The following is a 19,371-nucleotide window of genomic DNA, read 5'->3' as shown; positions in this document are numbered from 1 at the left end:
CACACACACACACACACACATAATGCTTATCATTGCTGCTCTGCCTTGTTGTCATTCGTGCTCGTTTTCACCGAGTCTGATGCCTATGAAAACATTTATCTTCCAATGACCCCCCCCCCCAGAGCTGCTGAGGTCTAAACGGTCAACCGGTCCACTTGATTTGCTGGTCATCCAGGCAGAGAGAGAGAGAGAGAGAGAGAGAGAGAGAGAGAGAGAGAGAGATGTGATGGTAAACTATACCAAGATACAGATTGATCTGAGATTAGAAAGATACGATTTAAAAATGGGATTTAAAGCGGTGTATTCTGCTTTTGTGTGAAACAGTAAGTATGAGCAGCCACAGAACCATAACAAGCTTTTTAAAAGCTTAAGAGCACGATAAAAATGATTTGGAGACACATAGAACAGAGTTGGAGGCAGATTTCCACTTTCAGGAGTTTTGGAAACTGTCTCTGCTGCTTTAGTATGTTATTGTGGATTTCTCTGGTCACTGGGAGAACATGCAGATTCAAAAATCATAAACTCATACACATGAAACAACCTTTTAAACCTGCACAAACACACGATACATCGTCCTCTGGGGTCGGTTGAAAGGCAGTGAGGAAAAGTAAAGCACAAAGTGAAGTAGATGAAGCAGACGGAGGGAGAGTGGGTGCATCTAATTATTGGATATCATGTCACATATTTCCTGGGGGTCTTTTTGTTTTACTGCCAATTTGTAGCTTTATAACTTTCTCCAGTGGTTAATGTTTACAATCAGAAATAAGATGAAATAAGCTTTTTGTTTTTTGTTTAAATTTTAATGAGCATTCAAGACGTCTAAAATTTGGCAGACGGAAAAGCCACAAATTAAAAATCAAGATTTAATTAAAAAATGTATCTACTGAGGTTCAGATCGCTGAGTCAAAGCGTCGGCCCGGTGCCGGTACCGCGGAGGCTGAGCCGGTCCCCCCGCTCCGTCCCGTCTCTGTGAGGCTGAGCGCTCCTGACAGACAAACTGACCAGCGGCCTGCAGAGGCGCTTCTGAACTCATGCTTCACAGAACAACGTTCAGAGAAGAAGAGGAAGAAGACAGTGGAGGACTGCAGCAGTCAGTCAGTCAGTCAGTCAGTCAGTCAGTCCTTCTGCTCTGACCATTATTATTCATCTTATATTCCAATAAGTGTTTAAACTGTATATTCAGCCAAACAGAGTTTCTGCTGCAACCTCGTCTCCTCGAAAACAAAGTTTTTCTGTATCAAACGACTTAATTAACTACATTTCCTCGTTACACCAATAACAAAAATCTTTACCTGGCTGCAATTATGTTTCCTTCTCAACGTATTTGCTGCATGAACGTCTCATTCGTAGGAGACAGTGTTGTCAGGTCACCTGATCGTCACTGTCGTCTCCAGGTGAACTGGTGCCACAACCTGATGTCAGTGGCTTGTGCAATAACATTAACATGGACGGTTCTGCTAAATTATCCACAACTTCCTCTCCTCCTCCTCTCTCATTTCCTCCTCTCCTCTCTCTCCTCACCTCACCTCTCTTATTTCATTATTTCATTTCCTCTCTCGTCTCCTCTCCTCTCTAGTTTCCTCCTCTCCTCCTTCTTCTTCTTTGCCTGACACGGTGCAGCAGTCCTCTGTGACATGTGAAAAGAGCTGTGTGTTTAGGTGTGTGTGTCTTCTATCAATCACACACACACACACACACACACACACTCTCAGATGTGTGTGTGTGTGTGTGTGTGTGTGTGAGCAGTATGCCTACCTAAGCTCAGCTGTGCTGTGTGATCATTATTGTGACAGCTGAACTGCAGAGGAATCACGGTTCACTTGTTCAATTTTTAGAGCGCATGAAGCACCTAATGTCAACAAACAGAGAGAGTGTGTGTGTGTGTGTGTGTGTGTGTGTGTGTGTGTGTGTGACTGTGTGAGTGTGTGTGAGTGTGTGTGTTGGGGATTACAGCTTCCCTGGACATAATTATACAATCCTACTGGCTCACGCAAACACAGAGCATTTTTCCCCCTTTAATCTGAAAATCCGTCTCAGGAAAAAGATTTCTGTTGTTTTTTAAGTTTTTTTTTTCATCATTGTCTTGAACGTCTCTCCTCCCCTCCATCGTTCTCTCCCTCCCTCTGTCTCCCCCCTCTCCATCCACTCAAACATAAATATGTCAATGAAAGGACATCTTTAATTTCTCCCTCATGTCTTTATTTCTGTCTTTTTTCTCTCCTCAGCCGCCGACGCTGAAAGGTGCGTTTGATTTGTCCTCACCTTGGGCAGGGAGGCTCTGGAACCGGAGCTCTGCGTGGTCATGGTCAGCACGGTGGTGATGCCCAGACCCACCCGGGCGGGCGCGGCGTCCATGTTGATCCAGAAGGAAACCCAGGACAGGATGACGATGAGCAGCGAGGGGATGTACATCTGGATCAGGTAGTAACCCATCTGACGCTCCAGGTGGAAACGAGCCTCGATACAGGTGAATTTACCTGGAGGAGGAGGGAAACGAGGAAGAAAGGAGGGAATAGAGAAGATTTAATTTTTTTTATTACCAATGAGGGAGAGATTTTTAGAAGAAGAGAAGTAGTAAGAAACATTTGATGGATGATTTGGAGGAAACCGGGTGTTGAGGGGAATGAAAGGAAAAGCCAGATTATAGAAAGAAAATTTAACTGATTATTATTCTGATGACATTCTGGCAATCTGACCTCTGGTGAACACACTGTCGCTGGAAACCATTACACTCACACTTATCTGTAGTTGGAAATGAACCTGCTGAACAAAAGAACAAGACTCAGAGATCCTCAGGCAACGAGAGCGTCAGAGAGAGTTTTTGTCTTTCTAGAAAAAAGCTGAAACTTATTAGATAAATTTCTGTCCATATTCTAAAATAGATGAATATCTGCTACTATACTGAACATATAGACACCTGCTTATTGTTTTAATGTGTTTTTGCTTCTATATTAATACTGTGAAAGTATCAAAGCCTCAGTCCACAGAGAAATGCACACAGCCTGTATTCAGAAACTGAGCCTTAAAACCAGCCGTCAGGACTTCTGGAACTTTGTGATGTCACAACAAAGCAGTCACCAAGCCCCGCCCACCTGCACCCACCATCCAAACCTTTACAGGATCTGGTTTCTCTGAGTGTTTAAACCTGAAATCTGCTATATTTTTATTGGATCACTAAGAAAACAGTCAGCCAATCAGAAGAGAGGCTCAGAGCCTCCTCTCTTCTGATTGGCTCACCGACCTGTTGTTACTAGAAAATAGAAAAATTGTTTCTGTTCTGCAAAGAGTTTTTAGTAACAGTTGGTTTCAATATGTTTTCCTGTATTTTAACTACAAAACAATAGACTTTTAACCAGCAGCAGCATTGGCCAACTGTGACTAGTCTTTATTTTTAGTTTTTCAGTCGCTGTTTGTTTGTACTATTAAAACATATTGGTAAAAGACATAAACTGTATATAGACGATAAATAAATAATGACTTTTTACTATGCAGTACAGCAGAAGAGTCTTTTGTCTTTACGTATGGACAGAAAACTCAAGGATCAGGAAAATACATGAAAAGAAGTGTGAGTTAGTGAAACATGAACACTTGAGCAAACAAAAAATCATCTTCAAACATATCTACACGTGCTTCATGAGCTTAGTCAGTCAATTATACAGAGATGACTGAGGTAAAGTAGAAGCTGACAGAGAAGGTGCCGTTGTTTCAACATTAAAGTTTGAGCTCTAAAGATTTATGTCTGTGAAAATTAAAAGCAGCATCATGATTTATAAAAAGGTACAAAACCATTTAGTTTAAATCTATTCTGGGGTTCAGCGTTGTAATAGGAACGGAGATGGTTGCACCTTCCAAAAAGGTTATTATTTTGTAATGAGGTGGCTTCAAAGATATTCACACCTCAGTTTCATATTCATGGAGACAGTCGTTTTCGTCTCAGCGGGTGTCCTGTTTTTCAACGTGGACGTCTCGTTTGGAAATGAGACATCAAGAACACGAGGTTGTTTGCAGGAGATAGAGAGAGAGAAATAATAACGCTGGTCGATGTTTAAACTCTACGTAAAAAGCACAAAATGTTCTTTCAACAGTTTCCCTGAGGCGGTGCGGCTCCATTAGCAGTGAAGTGTGTTTCTGAATTCCCTGACATCTCCATCTGAAAGGGCACATTATCTAAACACTGACACAGACCTGTCCCCTGGAAAAGCAGGTGGAAATGATGAGGGAGGGAGCGAGAGAAGGGGGAGAGGAGGAGGAGGAGGAGTTGTTGGAGTGACAGTGAAAAGGAAGGATGAGCCAGAGCGGGAAAAAGAAAAGGAAGACGTTGACAACTCTGAGACAAAATGTCATCTTCCTCCAGCACGCACACTAAGCCAAGTGTAAATCACAGGCGGGAAACCGGAGAGACACACAAATACCCAGAACCCCCCCCCCCCCCCCGGAAATCAAATGAAACCAAACATGTTGAATATTTGAAAAACAAACACGGGATGCCAGGTTCTGGATTTACGGCGCCACTCGCTCGTTGCTATAGTGATGTGAAAGGCGGTTCGCAGCTCGTCGCCACGTGGGAGGAGTGATGACATCACAGCAAACGAACTTCCTGCCTCTTCGCTCCCTCGTAAGACTTTCACCTTTCACCAACACACCTTACTGTTTTTTTAATTCACCGCACCCCCCCCAGCAACCACCTGCCACAGGTTTCTATAGGTGTAGGTCTTTTCATGACGCCTATCACTGCTCATAGCAACAAATACTCTATTTCATCGAACGGGCTACACATGGTTCTGGATAAAAATGAAAATATAGATGTGCTACTGAAAATACTGCACACATGCTTTGGTATGTGAAACACAGAAAGTGAAATTTTCTTTATAAAAACAAGAAAATCTGCAACAGATAATTAAATTAACACACTCTGCAGTGGGCTTATTTACATTGCAGTATAGTAGCAAGAGCAAAAAAAGGAAAAAATCCCTCTTTCTCCGTAATGTAATGAGTGCCCCGAGCCTCATAATAAACCACAAGAGAGCCAGAGAGCAAGATGGCCGACGATCCATTTAATCAAAGAAGATCAATGGAAGGCAGTCTCATCAATTAGAGTTAACCCTAAAAGACTGAAGAGGGAGAGGGAGAGGAGGAGAAGATCGGGAAAGCAGAGAAAAGGCAGCAGAGAGTGGAGGAAATGTGACGTTAGAGCGAGAGGAGAGAGGGATGAGGAGGAGAGGAAGATATGAGAGGACAGGGGGAAAGAGGGAAGGAGAAAATGACAGCAGAAGGAGGAGGAAGAGAGGAGGAGGAGGAGGAGGAGGAGGAGGAGGAGGAGGAGGAGAGTCGATGAGGATGGACTTGATTTATAGCTGTGATACACTTCAGAGCTTTTAAGTGCTGTCCATATTTTCCATCTGATAAGAAGATTGAAATTATTCAGCCGGGCCCCTATCTCACTGTGGGGGCTGAGTGTGTGTGTGTGTGTGTGTGTGTGTGTGTGTGTCCATGTTTCTGGAAACACACACACACACACACACACACACACACACACACACACACACACACACACACACACACACACACACACACACACACACACACACACACACACACACGTATTGATTCCAGTCATTGTGTGTGTTCTTATGTGTATATCACTTTAAAATCCATTCCTTCACTGACCCTCTGTGTGCGTGTGCATGTACGTGTGCGTGTGTGTGTGTGTGTGTGGGTTGATTTGTGTTGAGGTCCATAGTGGGACCCCTGCAGCATGATGCACACTCTCTCTCCTCTTGTTTCCTGCCTGTTTCTAAACGACCATCCATCCAGTAAAGGTGAAAAACTTTGAGAATATCATCTGAGACAGAGGACGCTGTTGGCAAGTGAGGACATTAACTGAGGACAGATTTACAAAGTGAAAACATCTGAAACCAGCCCTGTGTTAAATGGTTTCATCAGTGATGGTCTTCAGGGCAGATTGGAGGATACAGAAAGTGATGGGATGCGCTGGAGCTAGCTGGTTAGCATGCTAACATCAGTAGGAGAAAAAACGTGATAGAGACAAGAGTCAACACTGGTGTTTCTTTCCACAGCTGGACACAGCTGTCGGTGAGTAAAGGAATAAAGCTCGATGATGAACTCGCAACTGGTAATTAAACAGCTGTGGATGCTAACGTTAGCTTTGTAGCAGTGACAAAACTTACATATAGCTACTTTAAAAGGGGGCGTATCTGTGGCTGAATTCGCAGGAAACGTGACAGACAACAATATGAAGGGGAAGCTCAATTTTTCTTTTTCGTTTCACAGAGGGGATTTTTTGCATTTTTTGCGAATGATTTGTCGGCTCAATTGCAATACCTTCACGGCCCACACAGCACACAGGTTGGGAACCACTGCTCTGAGACGACCCTGGAGGATCATCACGGCCACATAATGTTATTTTTTCATCGAGACAAATGAGAGATAAACAGTAGAAACTGGCTGCTGAGCCGAAGTCGTCTCTGGTTTCAGGACGAGATTCAGATCCAGGTTTAACGTTGTGGTAGAGGATGGGATCAAACATGTTAGATGTCGATTAAGGTTTGTGTTAATGCATCATGTTGTGTGTCTGTGTGTGTGTTTGGGTGTAAACACCTCTCGTACCGAAACACACCACAAACATATCAGCAGCCCTGAAAACAAAGGTGCCCTGCAATGCAGCAGAAACCGTAATTAGTATTTCAAACAGGGCTTTTTCTGTGTGTGTGGGTGTGTGTGTGTGTGTAGGTGTGTGTGTGTGTATTGGGAGGATGGGGGGATGGAAAGAAATAAGAAAAAGACAAGAGTCAGTGAGAGTGGAGGAAAGAAAGAGAGAAAGAGAGAGAGAGAGAGTCACAATAGACTGCAGCTAATAAATCTGAGGAAAAACGACACCTTAATTCCCTCTTAGAGCTTGATTGGGAAGCAGTGAGGCGTGTGCACGCTCAACCGGGCACGCTAACACACACACACACACACACACACACTTGTGCACAAATGCGCACAAATGTACGTGGACACGGTCACAGAGGAGCAGCAGCATGGCTGGTGAGTAATGGGCCGGAGATGAGATGAGAAAGGGGCAGAAACAGGAATACAAGAAAAGGAAAGGGAGAAAGCGAAGGGAGTAAATTGTCCTTGAAGAATTCATGAAGAAAAAGAAACGAGGTTTAAACTGGTTGTAGTCAGATCTGACAGGAGTCGCCTTGAATCTCTGCAGAGCCTTTCAGCCTCTTCTAGCTCCTAGTTTTGGTTTTAAGGGACATTTATTATTTGCTTCAATAAAACATCTCCAAATTAATCGACTAAAATTCACGATCAAGAGAAATTATTGTTCCGTTTTAGTTTCCAATTAAAACCCATTCATGAAAAGTTGACCTACTGGAGATACATGGTTTTCACAGGACAGCGATGATATGCTGCCAGTCCTGGATTAGACAGTTAAGGGACCGTGAGGCAACATCCCGTCTCACACCCTGTGTATGTGTGGCCTTCAAATCCCCTTCAGGTCCACAGTAAACCGCAGCTGCTCCTGCGCCGGAGTCATCTGTGTTTGTTAGTGACAAGTCGATTCAATCCAACTTTATTAGGAATATGTTTCATCTGAACACAAACTGAAATAATGACGCTCTTAAAACAAGGAAGAGCCTCAAACTCATAATAATAATTTATCTAATTTTCCTTCATGTTTTATTTGGATGGAGGATATTTTCTGTATTTCTACATTATTTCTTAAATTTATCTTTTAAATGCTTCTTCTTAGGCTCATAAAAATAATGCGATATATGAGTAAAATAGAAGATAAATCTATAATAAATGCCTAAAATGACATTTTGTAATATCACTGAGTCAGAGTGTTGTCTGTCACTCTACTTTAACCAGACTTTCGAGGCCTGTTTCGAGGCCTTCTGGCTCCGGATATGAGACACGTACGATCTCACAAGAATACAGACGGGAAAGAGGAGAGTCGACAGATTCAAACAACATTTAAATCATATTTCTACGTTGTATTATCGCAGAGATATTAACAGAAACATCCGTCGACCTCACAGGTTTAAGTGTGTTTATGCTTATTACACTATTGTCAGGTTTTTATGACGATGGTACTTGTTTTTAATATGGAAAATTTGTCATAATCGAACACAAACTGAACAAAACTTGCTGATAATACAGTAGATATTTCTACTTTATTGGCGTCCGATCAAATGGATTGACAAGTTATTTCACCTATTCATTTCTATGGGGACAATTTTAATTTCGAAACAGGAAATACCATAAAAGGAATCACACACGGGGCGAGACTGACTTACATGTATTTATATAACAAACTGTGGATTATCTATTCATTGTGCGTGCATATATGAGGATATGGATTTAAGTGTTTGTGTGTGTGTGTGTGTGTGTGTGTGTGTGTGTGTGTGTGTGTGTGTGTCGGTGCTGAGCCGTGTCAAGGCTCCTCGTCTGGAGGTGGATCATTCATCTCCTCAGCGGCGACAGCAGACGTCAACCTTTGTGTGAGTGATGGCTCTGAATCTGAACTAATCAGCCAGCTGCACACAAACACACACACACACACACACACACACACACACACACACACACACACACACACACACACACACACACACACACACACACACACACACACACACACACACACACACACACACACACACACACACACACTGACCAGTGGCTTGATGTTTTGGAGATGGATTTTAATGCGACCTGTCATTTTTTTGTATCTTTGCAGAGGAAAGTTTCCTTGAAAAGTTTGTTTCGCTTCACTTCTGTTTTTATTGATCAGAAAACAAAATGGAGGGCGGCGTCACAGAAACACGTCACGATGCTTTCATGTGAATAAAGTCTAGCTGTGAGAACACTGTTCTTCTATGTTCCTGTGGTTCCTGCAAATGGATGTTTTGGACCTAATTTAAGGAGGAACCAAACAAGAGGAAATAGATGTGAGATTTTCAGAATTAAGTTGAAATATCTTATAATAATTTCAAAATAAAAGCATAATAATGCAATGATAAAATGTAATATATATATATTAAAACTGTGCAGCCTCTGTAAAGCTGTGACGTTAATAGAACTTTGATATGAGAATAAAACAACAGCAGTATGTTAATTATTTTTAATCAAATTAAATGATTAAAATACTTTGAAGGATGTTGGGTGCAGGTGTTGACTTGCATGTCTGCCGTGCACGTGACGTTGAAGGTTAATTTCCTGAACGTTTCAACAGAACCGGCTCTGCTCCAGTTCGTATCTTCTCTGTCCGGTTCAACCAGATACTCTTTATATTTATAGATGGTGTGTTTTCTCTGGAGTGTAAGAATTGTGGACTGGCGAGGTGGACCGGACAGATGGTTTTCAGCCACACTTGGAGGACCTGGAGGGAGAAACAGAGCGTGGCGGACGCCCCCGTCTCCCCCTCCTCCTCCTCCCGTCCTCGGCTAGATTCTCCTCGCTCGTGTTTTTCTTTTCTGATTTCTGCTGCTCTTCAGTTTCCTTTTCACATGACATGATACAGTCCTTTCTCTCCGTCCTTCCTTCCAGTACCTTCTATTCTTCTCTTAATCCTCCGCATCTTTTCTTCTATTCTCTCCTCTTTGTTATTCTTTTCTGCAGATTTCTCTTTGTCCTCTTCTGTTGTCTTCTAATCTCTAATCCTATTTATCTTTGACCATTCTCTGTTTCCCCTTTCCTCATTTTACACTGAATCCTTCATTTTTTATTGTATTTTCACATTTTTTTTATGATTATTTGCCCAGAAAACAAATAAAAAAGAAAAGAAAAGTGAATAAATCAGCAGTTATTTCTGAGTCTGTGGCTGAAACAAACTTTGGAGGCACACTGAAAGTTTCATGACACTGGGAGGAAATAAAAACATTTGGGGAATACGCATTTCCATTTCAGTTATTTCCACATTTCACACTTTCCAATAAGAATGAAATTCTGTGTCTGACTCACACAGGATTTCAGCCCTGTCTCCAGGAAAACATTTCTAACATCTCCCTCTCTTTATTTCACAGAATATGTGATTTTCCACGTCTGAATTTCAATAATGTTCTCCCTTTATTAAACGGAGAGACATCCCTCGTTCTATTCCCTCTTTTTCTTTTACAAAGCCTGGAGAGAAACAGACAGAAAATGAAAATAAAAACGAGTACGAAAGAAGACAGAGTGAGGTGAGGACTAGGACGAGAGAGAGAGAAGGAGGAACATGTTTTTATAACCTGAGAAACACACAACAGTGTTTTTCCAACAACGTGTAACAGTTGTCTGCAATCCTCCTCTCACTGCAACATATATCAAACGCACCCTTTTGATTATGGCAGTGTCGGTGAAGCAGCGTTTGAAAAGCTCCACCTGTGGGCTCGGATCGGATCTCAACTGTGTTCACACCTGGACTTCTTCTGTCTACCTGTGATCAGATCGGCTGAGACTGAGGTTAATACCACCACTGCAGCTTTTTCCATTTGTTTTCGAAAGATAAAAACTTTGAGGATGAAGATGAAGATTTCAGCAGCGTTGACAACAACAGGTGGAAAATGAAGAGAGAGAGAGAGAGAGAGGGCGGACCATCTCGGCCCAACTCACCTGTGTTGTAGTGCTTGGTGCAGTAGCGCAGGTCCTTCTCCTCTTTGAGTATGAACTGAGGTAGCGTCAGGCCGTCAGCCACCTGCACGGCTCCCTTCTCGTCCCACTCGAATATGAGGTCGTTCATGGTGTAGCCGACTGGAGGAGGCAGCAGGGAACAGGAGGTTAGACTGTTTTAATTGGTGTGTGGATCGTTTATTTTGTTCTTTCTGTGGTCGGGGTACAGGGAGGAACAGGAGGAAACTTCCACCTGCACTGTTCCTTTAAGACCTTCTCACACGAGGTAAACTCACAGCTGATCAGTGCGGATATTAATTCACAGCTTAAAACACGTGTCCCCGCTGTCAGACAGTGACTTTATCAAGCTTCTCAGTATCTGTCGCTTCCTTTTGAAGCTTTAGAATCAGCCCTGACATCGAGTATCAGTGAGCGAGGTGTTGTTCTTCCTGTGTTGTGATCACTGACCTGCTCTGCGGAAGTACAGAGCTCTTTGATATTCAGCTGCTGCCGCTCTGATTCCTCTCACGTCTCCTCAAAGAATGAAAAGGCCACAAGAAATCTATATCATATCTCTCGCCCTGCCAGCTGCTCAGTGACTGATCGACTGATGCTCTCCACGTACCCCTCACTGTGTGTGTGTGTGTGTGTGTGTGTGTGTGTGTTTGTTATTACTCACAGCTCTCCAGCTGCATGATGCAGGTCTGCACGTCCATAGGGAAGTTCTTCAGATCCATGGGACAGGCCAAGACCAGTGTTATTCTGCAAACACACACACACACACACACACACACACACACACACACACACACACACACACACACACACACACACACACACACACACACACACACACACACACACACACACGCAGCATCACTTAGACTAAGAGGATTATCCAGAGCTTTATCAGCGTTACTCAACCAGCCAGTGCCAGGCTGCCGTGCCCAACACTGACAGACCAGGATGTTTTAAATGGATAAAAATGAACATGTTTCGCAGTTTTTTGGGCATTAAAAATACCACTGTTGTGTCACCACTGTTATCCACACTGACTAATGAAGAATACAAAGTAAACAATGGCTTAATTCATTACTGTCGTATTATCTGACTAATGTCCCAGATTTGAATGAAAACTAATTAAATGATAAGAACAGATTTGATGAAAATAGAAGCAACTTGAGTTGTTTTGATGAAGACATAAAACGTTTGATAAAAACAGATTTGATTGGATTAGTAGCCACTGAAACAATTAGTCAATTAATCAGTGATCTAAAATCAATGTGGTGGAATCATTTTAAAGTCATTCATCAGATTTCAAGCTTCTCCAATGTGGCGACTCGCTGTCTCTCTCTGTGGGATCACCTGTGTAAATGTAATATTGATCGAATGAACTGAATCAATATTGAATTTAACTGAACTGAGTATCTTTGGGTTGAAGACTGTCTGAAGAAGTCGCTCTGGGCTCTTCTTGTGGGTACTACTTCTTAAAAATTAAAGGTCAATATAATAAAAAGGTCTGTGTCCATGTGTAGTGTGATTATAGATCAGGTCTAGCTTCTATATTAATACTGTGAAAGTATCAAAGCCTCAGTCCACAGAGAAATTCACACAGCCTGTATTCAGAAACTGAGCCTTAAAACCAGCCGTCAGGACTTCTGGAACTTTGTGATGTCACAACAAAGCAGTCACCAAGCCCCGCCCACCTGGACCCACCATCCAAACCTTGCAGGATTTGGTTTCTCTGAGTGTTTTTACCTGAAATCTGCTGTATTTTTATTGGATCACTCAGAAAACAGTCAGCCAATCAGAAGAGAGGCTCAGAGCCTCCTCTCCCATCGAGCTTTAAAAAATAGTGAGTCTGGTGATATGAGTATTCATCCGCAACTGAATATAATCCCCAGCAAATGCATTATTTCCTCCTGTTAGAGTAACATTTACTAAAAACTACTCGACATCCTTTAACTCACTCAAACAGACTGAATGAATTATCTCATCATTTATATCAATAATTCACTCATTACCTTTTCTCACTCACTTCCCCAACATGATAATCAGTGTTGGGGAAGGCAACAGAAAACCCTCCGCCTCAGAGAAACGTGACGTTAGAGGTCACAGTCTCCCTGCAAACCTCAGCTCTTCTTCTTCTTCTCTGCTGGAGGACTAACAGGATGAAAACCTGTGGCTGAGCAGGCGTGCAGCAACATGGGAATGAATCTTGTTTCATGCAAGGCTGATCCGTGAGACCCTGAAAATTAAAATGTTCAGGGAAGCCGGTCCCGCGTCGTCGTGGTGACACATTAGATTTCTGAGTCTCAGGCAGCAAAATTAATTACTGCTGTCACATGGAGGGAATGTATCAACGCTAAATTAAACTTTTTTTCCCCCCTTAGAAATTAATGGAAAATGCATTTTTATTACTGATATGATGCATTACTGAAATTAAAGACTTTCATTTCAAAATGAGATATCCACCACTGGAAAAATAAAATATGTTTCCAGACTATTACTGCTCCATGCCCGTTAGACCGCCACATTTCCTGTTGTAAAACTAGCTGCCGGTTTACGTGAGATTATGGACACCGCAGAATCATCTCTGTTTAAAAAAAAACTAAACCATTTAGAAATAAAATCACTATCGATTTATTATTGTTGTTAAAAATGTATTTAATTGTTGCTTATTTGTGTTTTTTTAATGACGGCAGATTTACTGCTTTATAATTGTTCAATAATAAATCGATTTAGCAATTTGGCATCAATACCCACACAAAGCCTCACAGCAACGCAAGACTGTGTGTATCAAAATAAAGAAAACCCCCCCCCCAGATTTGAGAGAACAAGGTCCATTTAGTAGCTGTTCCGGAGCTTTCGATCGAATCCCATGATCTTGAATTTACCCAGTTGTCACAGAATGAACTCTGAACCTCTCTGAAGCCTTTAAAGTGCTAGAACAAAACGGGAAATTCAAACATCTTTCAACTCCATCTGCTGATGAAGACCTTGTTATACAATTGAAAGCTGCAGCTACTAAATGGACCTCGAAGCGAGATTGTTTTTCTGCTGCCAGTAATGAAACTTTGAGCCTTAATATAGCAAGATATTGTTTACTGTCCATCTTAAATACATTATTTAACATTGCTGTCATTTCCCACAATGCACTGCAACTGCTAGGCTTCACTTTGTTGCTGTTTGCTCAGTGATACATTGTGGCAATCAGGGAGCTTGTTACCTGTCGTATGACTTTACAGGTAATGCTCAAATAGTACATCACCACAACTGGACTTGGTCTCTGAATCACAAACTGTTTTTAAAAAAAACCGGATCGAGTCCAGCTCCGGTTTTATCTCTGCGGAGTCTGAGCTGTCAGCAGGTTGTCGCGACGTGCACGAGGTGATTTCGCTGCACACGCTCAGCCCTTCTGTTCTGCTCTAACAGGAAGACCCGCTGTTACAACACACACGTCCAGTCGGCCTGATGTACCGAATAAAGTTTGCGGCGTTTGCACATTGTTACACGTCCCTGACAGAATGCTGAATATGTATTACACACATAACGTAGTCTCCACAGATGTCCCACTTTTTCTCCCAGAGAGAGAGAGAGAGAGAGAGAGCGACTCAGCGCTGTGGTTTCTGTCTGCTGCTGCATCGTGACACCTCGATGCCAAATGCTGACAAAGTTAGTGCCTTGCTTTGTGCTGCCGCTGCTTCAGAGGGAGTTGAACCTCAAACCCTGCAGCTGCTTTTGTGCTAGTACATTACTATTGCAGGATAGAGGCACAGCTCAACAGTGGGGGCCACAAGTCTGAGACCACTTAAACAGGAGAGTGGTGACATTAAAGACTACAGGATTTATTTTATTCTTATTTTTATTTTATTATTAAAAATCTGAGCTCAAAATAAACTATAATGTTTTAACTTGGGCTCTATATTTTTATCCTATGTTTGTTCTGTCACTTTAAGTATTCCAAATGAGCTATTAGCAGTTTGTGTTCGCACAGACAAGTATCACTGGATCATTTTAAAACTGACTGAAGAAAACTTAAAAATGTGAAGATTCTCAGGGGAGTTCTGGAGTTATAATGAGTCTTTTTTCTACGGTTTTTAAGGGAATTTATGGATATTTATTCATGGTGGACATTGGAGAAGATGATCTCCTCGGAAAGTTAAATTTAGACTGAATATAAAAATATGAATATCATGTCTGTGTGTTCATATTAGATTGAGTTACGCCTCAGTTCAATTTTTGATGCAAATTCAGTAGTCAAGGCTCGGGGCGTTATAAGTGCCTTAACTGCCTCCATGAGCCGCGTCACACACTCTGCTTCAGCTCCAGCTGCTGAACGTGTTGGTGAGCAGCCGAGTCAGAGGAATAAACTACAATAACTAATGTCTCTTTATTTTTAGAAACCCAGCATGCACCTCTGCTTCTCCCTTCAACTCTCGACCCTCACAGTTTGAAAATCTCTCCTTTAAATCAAACAGTCTGATATTAAATATAAATATTATATTAAGTAATAATAATATGTGGGTTCTTCTTTTTACTCAGAAAAAATATACGTATATTAAATGATTCTCTTGTTTCTTATCCTATCAATTAATTTAATCATTTTAGACAGTTTTATCTAATTTTTACTGAAGCTCATTATTATACTTTTCTCTTACATCTCCTCCCCAGTGTTGTAAAACCTTTAAACTATATTTAATCTTTTTGTTTGTTTATTTTTAACTCGTCTTGTAAAGCACTTTGTAACTGTGTTTTCAAAGGTGCTATATAAATAAATCTTATTATCATTGTACATTATTCTGTATTTAATGTAATTTAATGTAGGTGTTAACGTTCTTTTTATTTCTATGTTTCCTGCATTTTATTATGATTTGTGTATTTTATGTTTCGGTCTGTGAGTATTACTGTGTGTCATCTGTCTTGCAGGACAAATAAAAAAATCCAAAGAAGAAGTTGAAAGTCTAAACTACGAGATAAAATGTGCCACTTGTCCTTGTTCCCCAGTGACACTGACACACGAGCGTCTCTATAACGCGACTGATGTCACTTGTAAAAGTGTAAAAACAGCTAATGCATAAATGATGTGATGCTGTGAAAGGTCGTCCTTGTGTTTGAGGCTCGGTTAAAGGTTCAGGTGCGAGTGCGTCAAAAAATAAACCACTGGTGTCAAAGTCTCGGGTTTCCTCCATGTTTGGTGGAACTTTGACAGGAGAGTCGTTCATCACATGACCACTTACGGTCTTTATGAGATGAATGTAAACGTGTTTAAGCTTTTGAACAAAAGTCAAAGCCAGAAAAAAATATGAAAAATTTAATAATAAATTCTCACATTTAATCTTCCCTAAATATCTTCGTCATTTTAGAGAAAACACTGAATGACAACACGATTAAATTAATTCATCGTAGCTTTCTCCACGTGCATCACGTGGGTCAGCGCATCAGTTCAGAGGAAGCCCTGCGTGTCTGTTTGAAGCGCCGCAGGAGATTGGACTAAACACGTGAACCTGGCTGTCCAATCTCAAAAAATTCACTTTCATCTTGGAGGAGACGCGGCCATCGGTCACGACCCCCCCCCCCCCGTTGAGCGATAAACATCAAAAAAAGAGAGTAAACAACATTTACAAGGCACCACTTTCCTGCCCCCCCCCCCCCCTTCCCTCGGGACGGTTTAATACCCCGAGCCGCCTCGTCGCCTCCGAGATCAGGCTGATCAACGGAGGGTTCATTCTGATGTTGTCAAGTTAAAAAATGAACGCAGCGGAGGAAGAGTGCGGGGTTCATCCCTTTCCTGACGATATTTATAAAGGACCAATCTCGCTCCCTCCTCCTGCTGGACATGAAGGTGAAAACTGAGGTTGATAACAGATCGGGCTCGCCGCTGGAATACTAACAGGCTGAGTAGATTACCGCGGCCTCTGCAACGCTTTCTCATTCGCCCCTGAGCAGAGGCAATAAAAGCGAGGAGGAGAAGGAGGCACCAGCAGGCTGAAAGGTTTTGTCGGCTGAGGGCGGCTATAACTCTGAGAGCCTTGAAAGGGACGAGGTGGAGATGCAAAGAAAAAAAAAAGAAAAGAAGGGAGGAATCAAGAGCCAAGGAGGAAATAAAAACCTCCAGCTCTGACGCAATAAGAGCCACTCTGAAGCGGCGGATGAAGGCCTCTTGAGCCGGAGAGTCGCTCTCCATCGTCCATCACAGCTTTAAAACTTGTTCCAATAAAACCTCAAAACTTCCTTTATCTTTAAAACTTTTTCTCTTCCTCTCGCGCCTTTTTAAAATTATCTTTCTACAAATATGTTCAAGGTGCGGCGGTTTCTAATTCTGCTGGTCATGTCTGAACAAGACGCAGAAATACAGAAGCTAATTGGGAAGAAATTAAGGATTAAGGATAATGATGACGTGTGACAGCATAATTCTGTTTATCTGAAATGAGTTTCATTTAAAAATAAATTGGGGTGCTTAATAAAACGCACATGCAAAACCACATCTTATTAAATGTGCAAGTATTTCCTATTAAAAGTTGTGGCCATTTGCACAATAATTAGAAAAAGGCACAAACATAAGATCATGGTTCAGTTTCTCTGAGTTCATTAAAATTAACTCATTAACTCAACAGTGCTTTCATAGATGGACGCACGCCGACTTTCTCTCACACTTCCTCCACTCACCGTATGCTGTAGAGCACGTTGCCGTTTTTAGAGATGCGCAGCAGCTTGTTGTCGGTGGTGACCTCGTGGAAGTTGGCGCCCTTCTCGTTGGCAAAGAACAAGTCGGGTTTCCAGATGGAGTCCAACATGGAGGGGTCGAGGTCCAGCGAGTCGTCGGGGTACTCGCTGTAGGCCAGCCGGGGGTCGTTCCACTGCTGTCTCAGGAAGATGTTCACCCTGTAGTCCTGGGAAAAGACGGAGAGTTTATTTTATTTACTGCAGATGAACGGCGGAGTAAGGATGATCACATATTTACTGACAAACATTACTCACAACGAAGCTACTTTAAGAGCATCCAATGATTTTAAAATGATGGGATGTCTATTTGCTTCCAACAGAGAGAGACTGCAGGAGGTCAGAGGTCGAGCAGCGGTCGGGTGTTTGAAGGCCACTGTGGTCGTTTCTCAGAGGAGAGAGGTTCTTTTCCAAAATGATCAAACTGACGACTGACAGATACAATTTGTGGTGGAAGCAAGCGACGTGTACGGTGGCCCTGAGAGCTCAACACACTTCAACTGAAGAAACCCGCTGCAAAAACCCGCAACACAACGGAAGTGAGGTGTGAGGTATTGATATTTCCGTATCAGAAATTAGTCAGATCAATGGTCGTTCTACAACGCTCTCAAACTGGCGTCGGAGAAAAGAGGACAACAAGATGAGGAAAAATCTTATCAGTGATGGAACGACTTATTCTGTGGGTTTTGAAGCCTGACACCAAAACACTGCCGTTCAAACATCAACAACTCGATGTCAGATTTGAATCAAGAGAGCAAGAGCTCCTTATACTTCCTTCAAACATTCAGCAATTACGCAAAAGGAAATTTATCAGCAGAGAAGAAACAATGGGAGAATAATGTCCACACCCACAGGAGCAGAACGCAATGCATCAACCACACATCCACCTCTCATCTTTTAGCTCACATTATCCCATCACTAGCACCGGCGCTCTCTCCGCCCACGACTGCGTCCGCCAGGCAGACGAGACGGGTTGGAGGGGAAATTGATTCGGCTCAGAAATTGATTTACAACGAAACAGCACAAGTTAGAAAGCATAACTCCATGAAACACATTGAGCAGGAGGAGGTAAGAAGTCTCCGCGGGGGAGATGCTCCCTTAAAAAAAAGGAAAAAGAAAAAGAAAAAGGAAAGATGATGAAAAAGGGAGGGAAAAAAAAAGGCTCGTCAAGGGTCATTGCACTGCTGAGTCAAGATGCTGTAACTCCACACGGAGGAAAAGGGTCGACAGATACCGGCAGACAAAGAGACGGAGTGATGGACAGGATTTCGCGGTTCGATGAGCAGGTGGTTACGGCTCTTCATCCATATGTCATTTTCTGCTTTATGTGAATGTAAGAGATTGTTGTGGCTTCGAGCTTTATCCGAGATCTTCCCCCTCATCCGTGTGTTTGCTGCCTCAGAGTCCACAACAATCCACTCTTTTAAAAAACCCTACATTCATATTGTTCTTTTTTTTTAGTCTTGGAGGCTTTTGTTTCCTGTTGTTTTATTGATAAAAGTTTGTTGAAAGATTTGTTTCTGAAGCGCTTAAACTACGGTTGCTGTTACAAAACAAACAAAAAAAATGTGTGGAAGGAAGCTGAAGGTCACTGAGCTGCTGCTGCCTCTTCAGTCTTGCACAGGGAGATGGAGTGATACAGCAGACGGACAGAGGGATGGATGAACAGAGGATAAATCGCTCCGTACAGCATGTTTCTAAGACGAGGCCTCTGGGCCGGATGTACCGTATTTCAATCTCACAGATCCTACAGAGAAGAGATGTTGAGGAATACGTCCGTTGGGTTTATGAAGGATTTATTTTAGGTAAAAAACGAAGCAGCAGCGGCATAAATAACTGCAGTTGTTTCTGATGCTCGGGTGCAAACACTGTCCGCAAGATAGGATTTACCCGAAGATCGAGGCGCACAGCTCTGTTTTGCATTGAAAAACTACAAAAGCAAAACTTTATTACTGTCGCAACAGGATGAGGCCAACCAATGTTGTCATCGTGTAGCAAATCACAGGCTTTTTAACTTGTGGTAGAGAGTGGCGATCTGTCCAG

The 19,371-nt window shown here is 42.3% G+C and overlaps 1 protein-coding gene across 6 annotated transcripts in view; it reads right to left on the bottom strand.

Moving 5' to 3' along the window:
- Positions 1-19,371, bottom strand: part of glra1 (glycine receptor, alpha 1) — a 105,117-nt gene that overhangs the window by 23,630 nt on the left and 62,116 nt on the right. For all 6 annotated transcript variants that reach the window (XR_008828449.1, XM_056382938.1, XM_056382939.1 and 3 more), the window contains 4 exons: positions 17,275-17,498; positions 11,285-11,367; positions 10,609-10,746; positions 2,263-2,477 (listed from right to left, as the gene is read on the bottom strand). Coding sequence is in view for 5 of the 6 variants with exons in the window: in XM_056382938.1 (XP_056238913.1) it covers positions 2,263-2,477; positions 10,609-10,746; positions 11,285-11,367; positions 17,275-17,498 (660 nt within the window). In the remaining variant the exon portion in view is untranslated. The remainder of the gene's footprint in view (positions 1-2,262; positions 2,478-10,608; positions 10,747-11,284; positions 11,368-17,274; positions 17,499-19,371) is intronic.

Source organism: Seriola aureovittata, chromosome 8 (genome assembly GCF_021018895.1).
Source record: "Seriola aureovittata isolate HTS-2021-v1 ecotype China chromosome 8, ASM2101889v1, whole genome shotgun sequence".
NCBI lineage: Eukaryota > Metazoa > Chordata > Actinopteri > Carangiformes > Carangidae > Seriola > Seriola aureovittata.
This window is presented reverse-complemented; position numbering and strand designations above follow the sequence as displayed.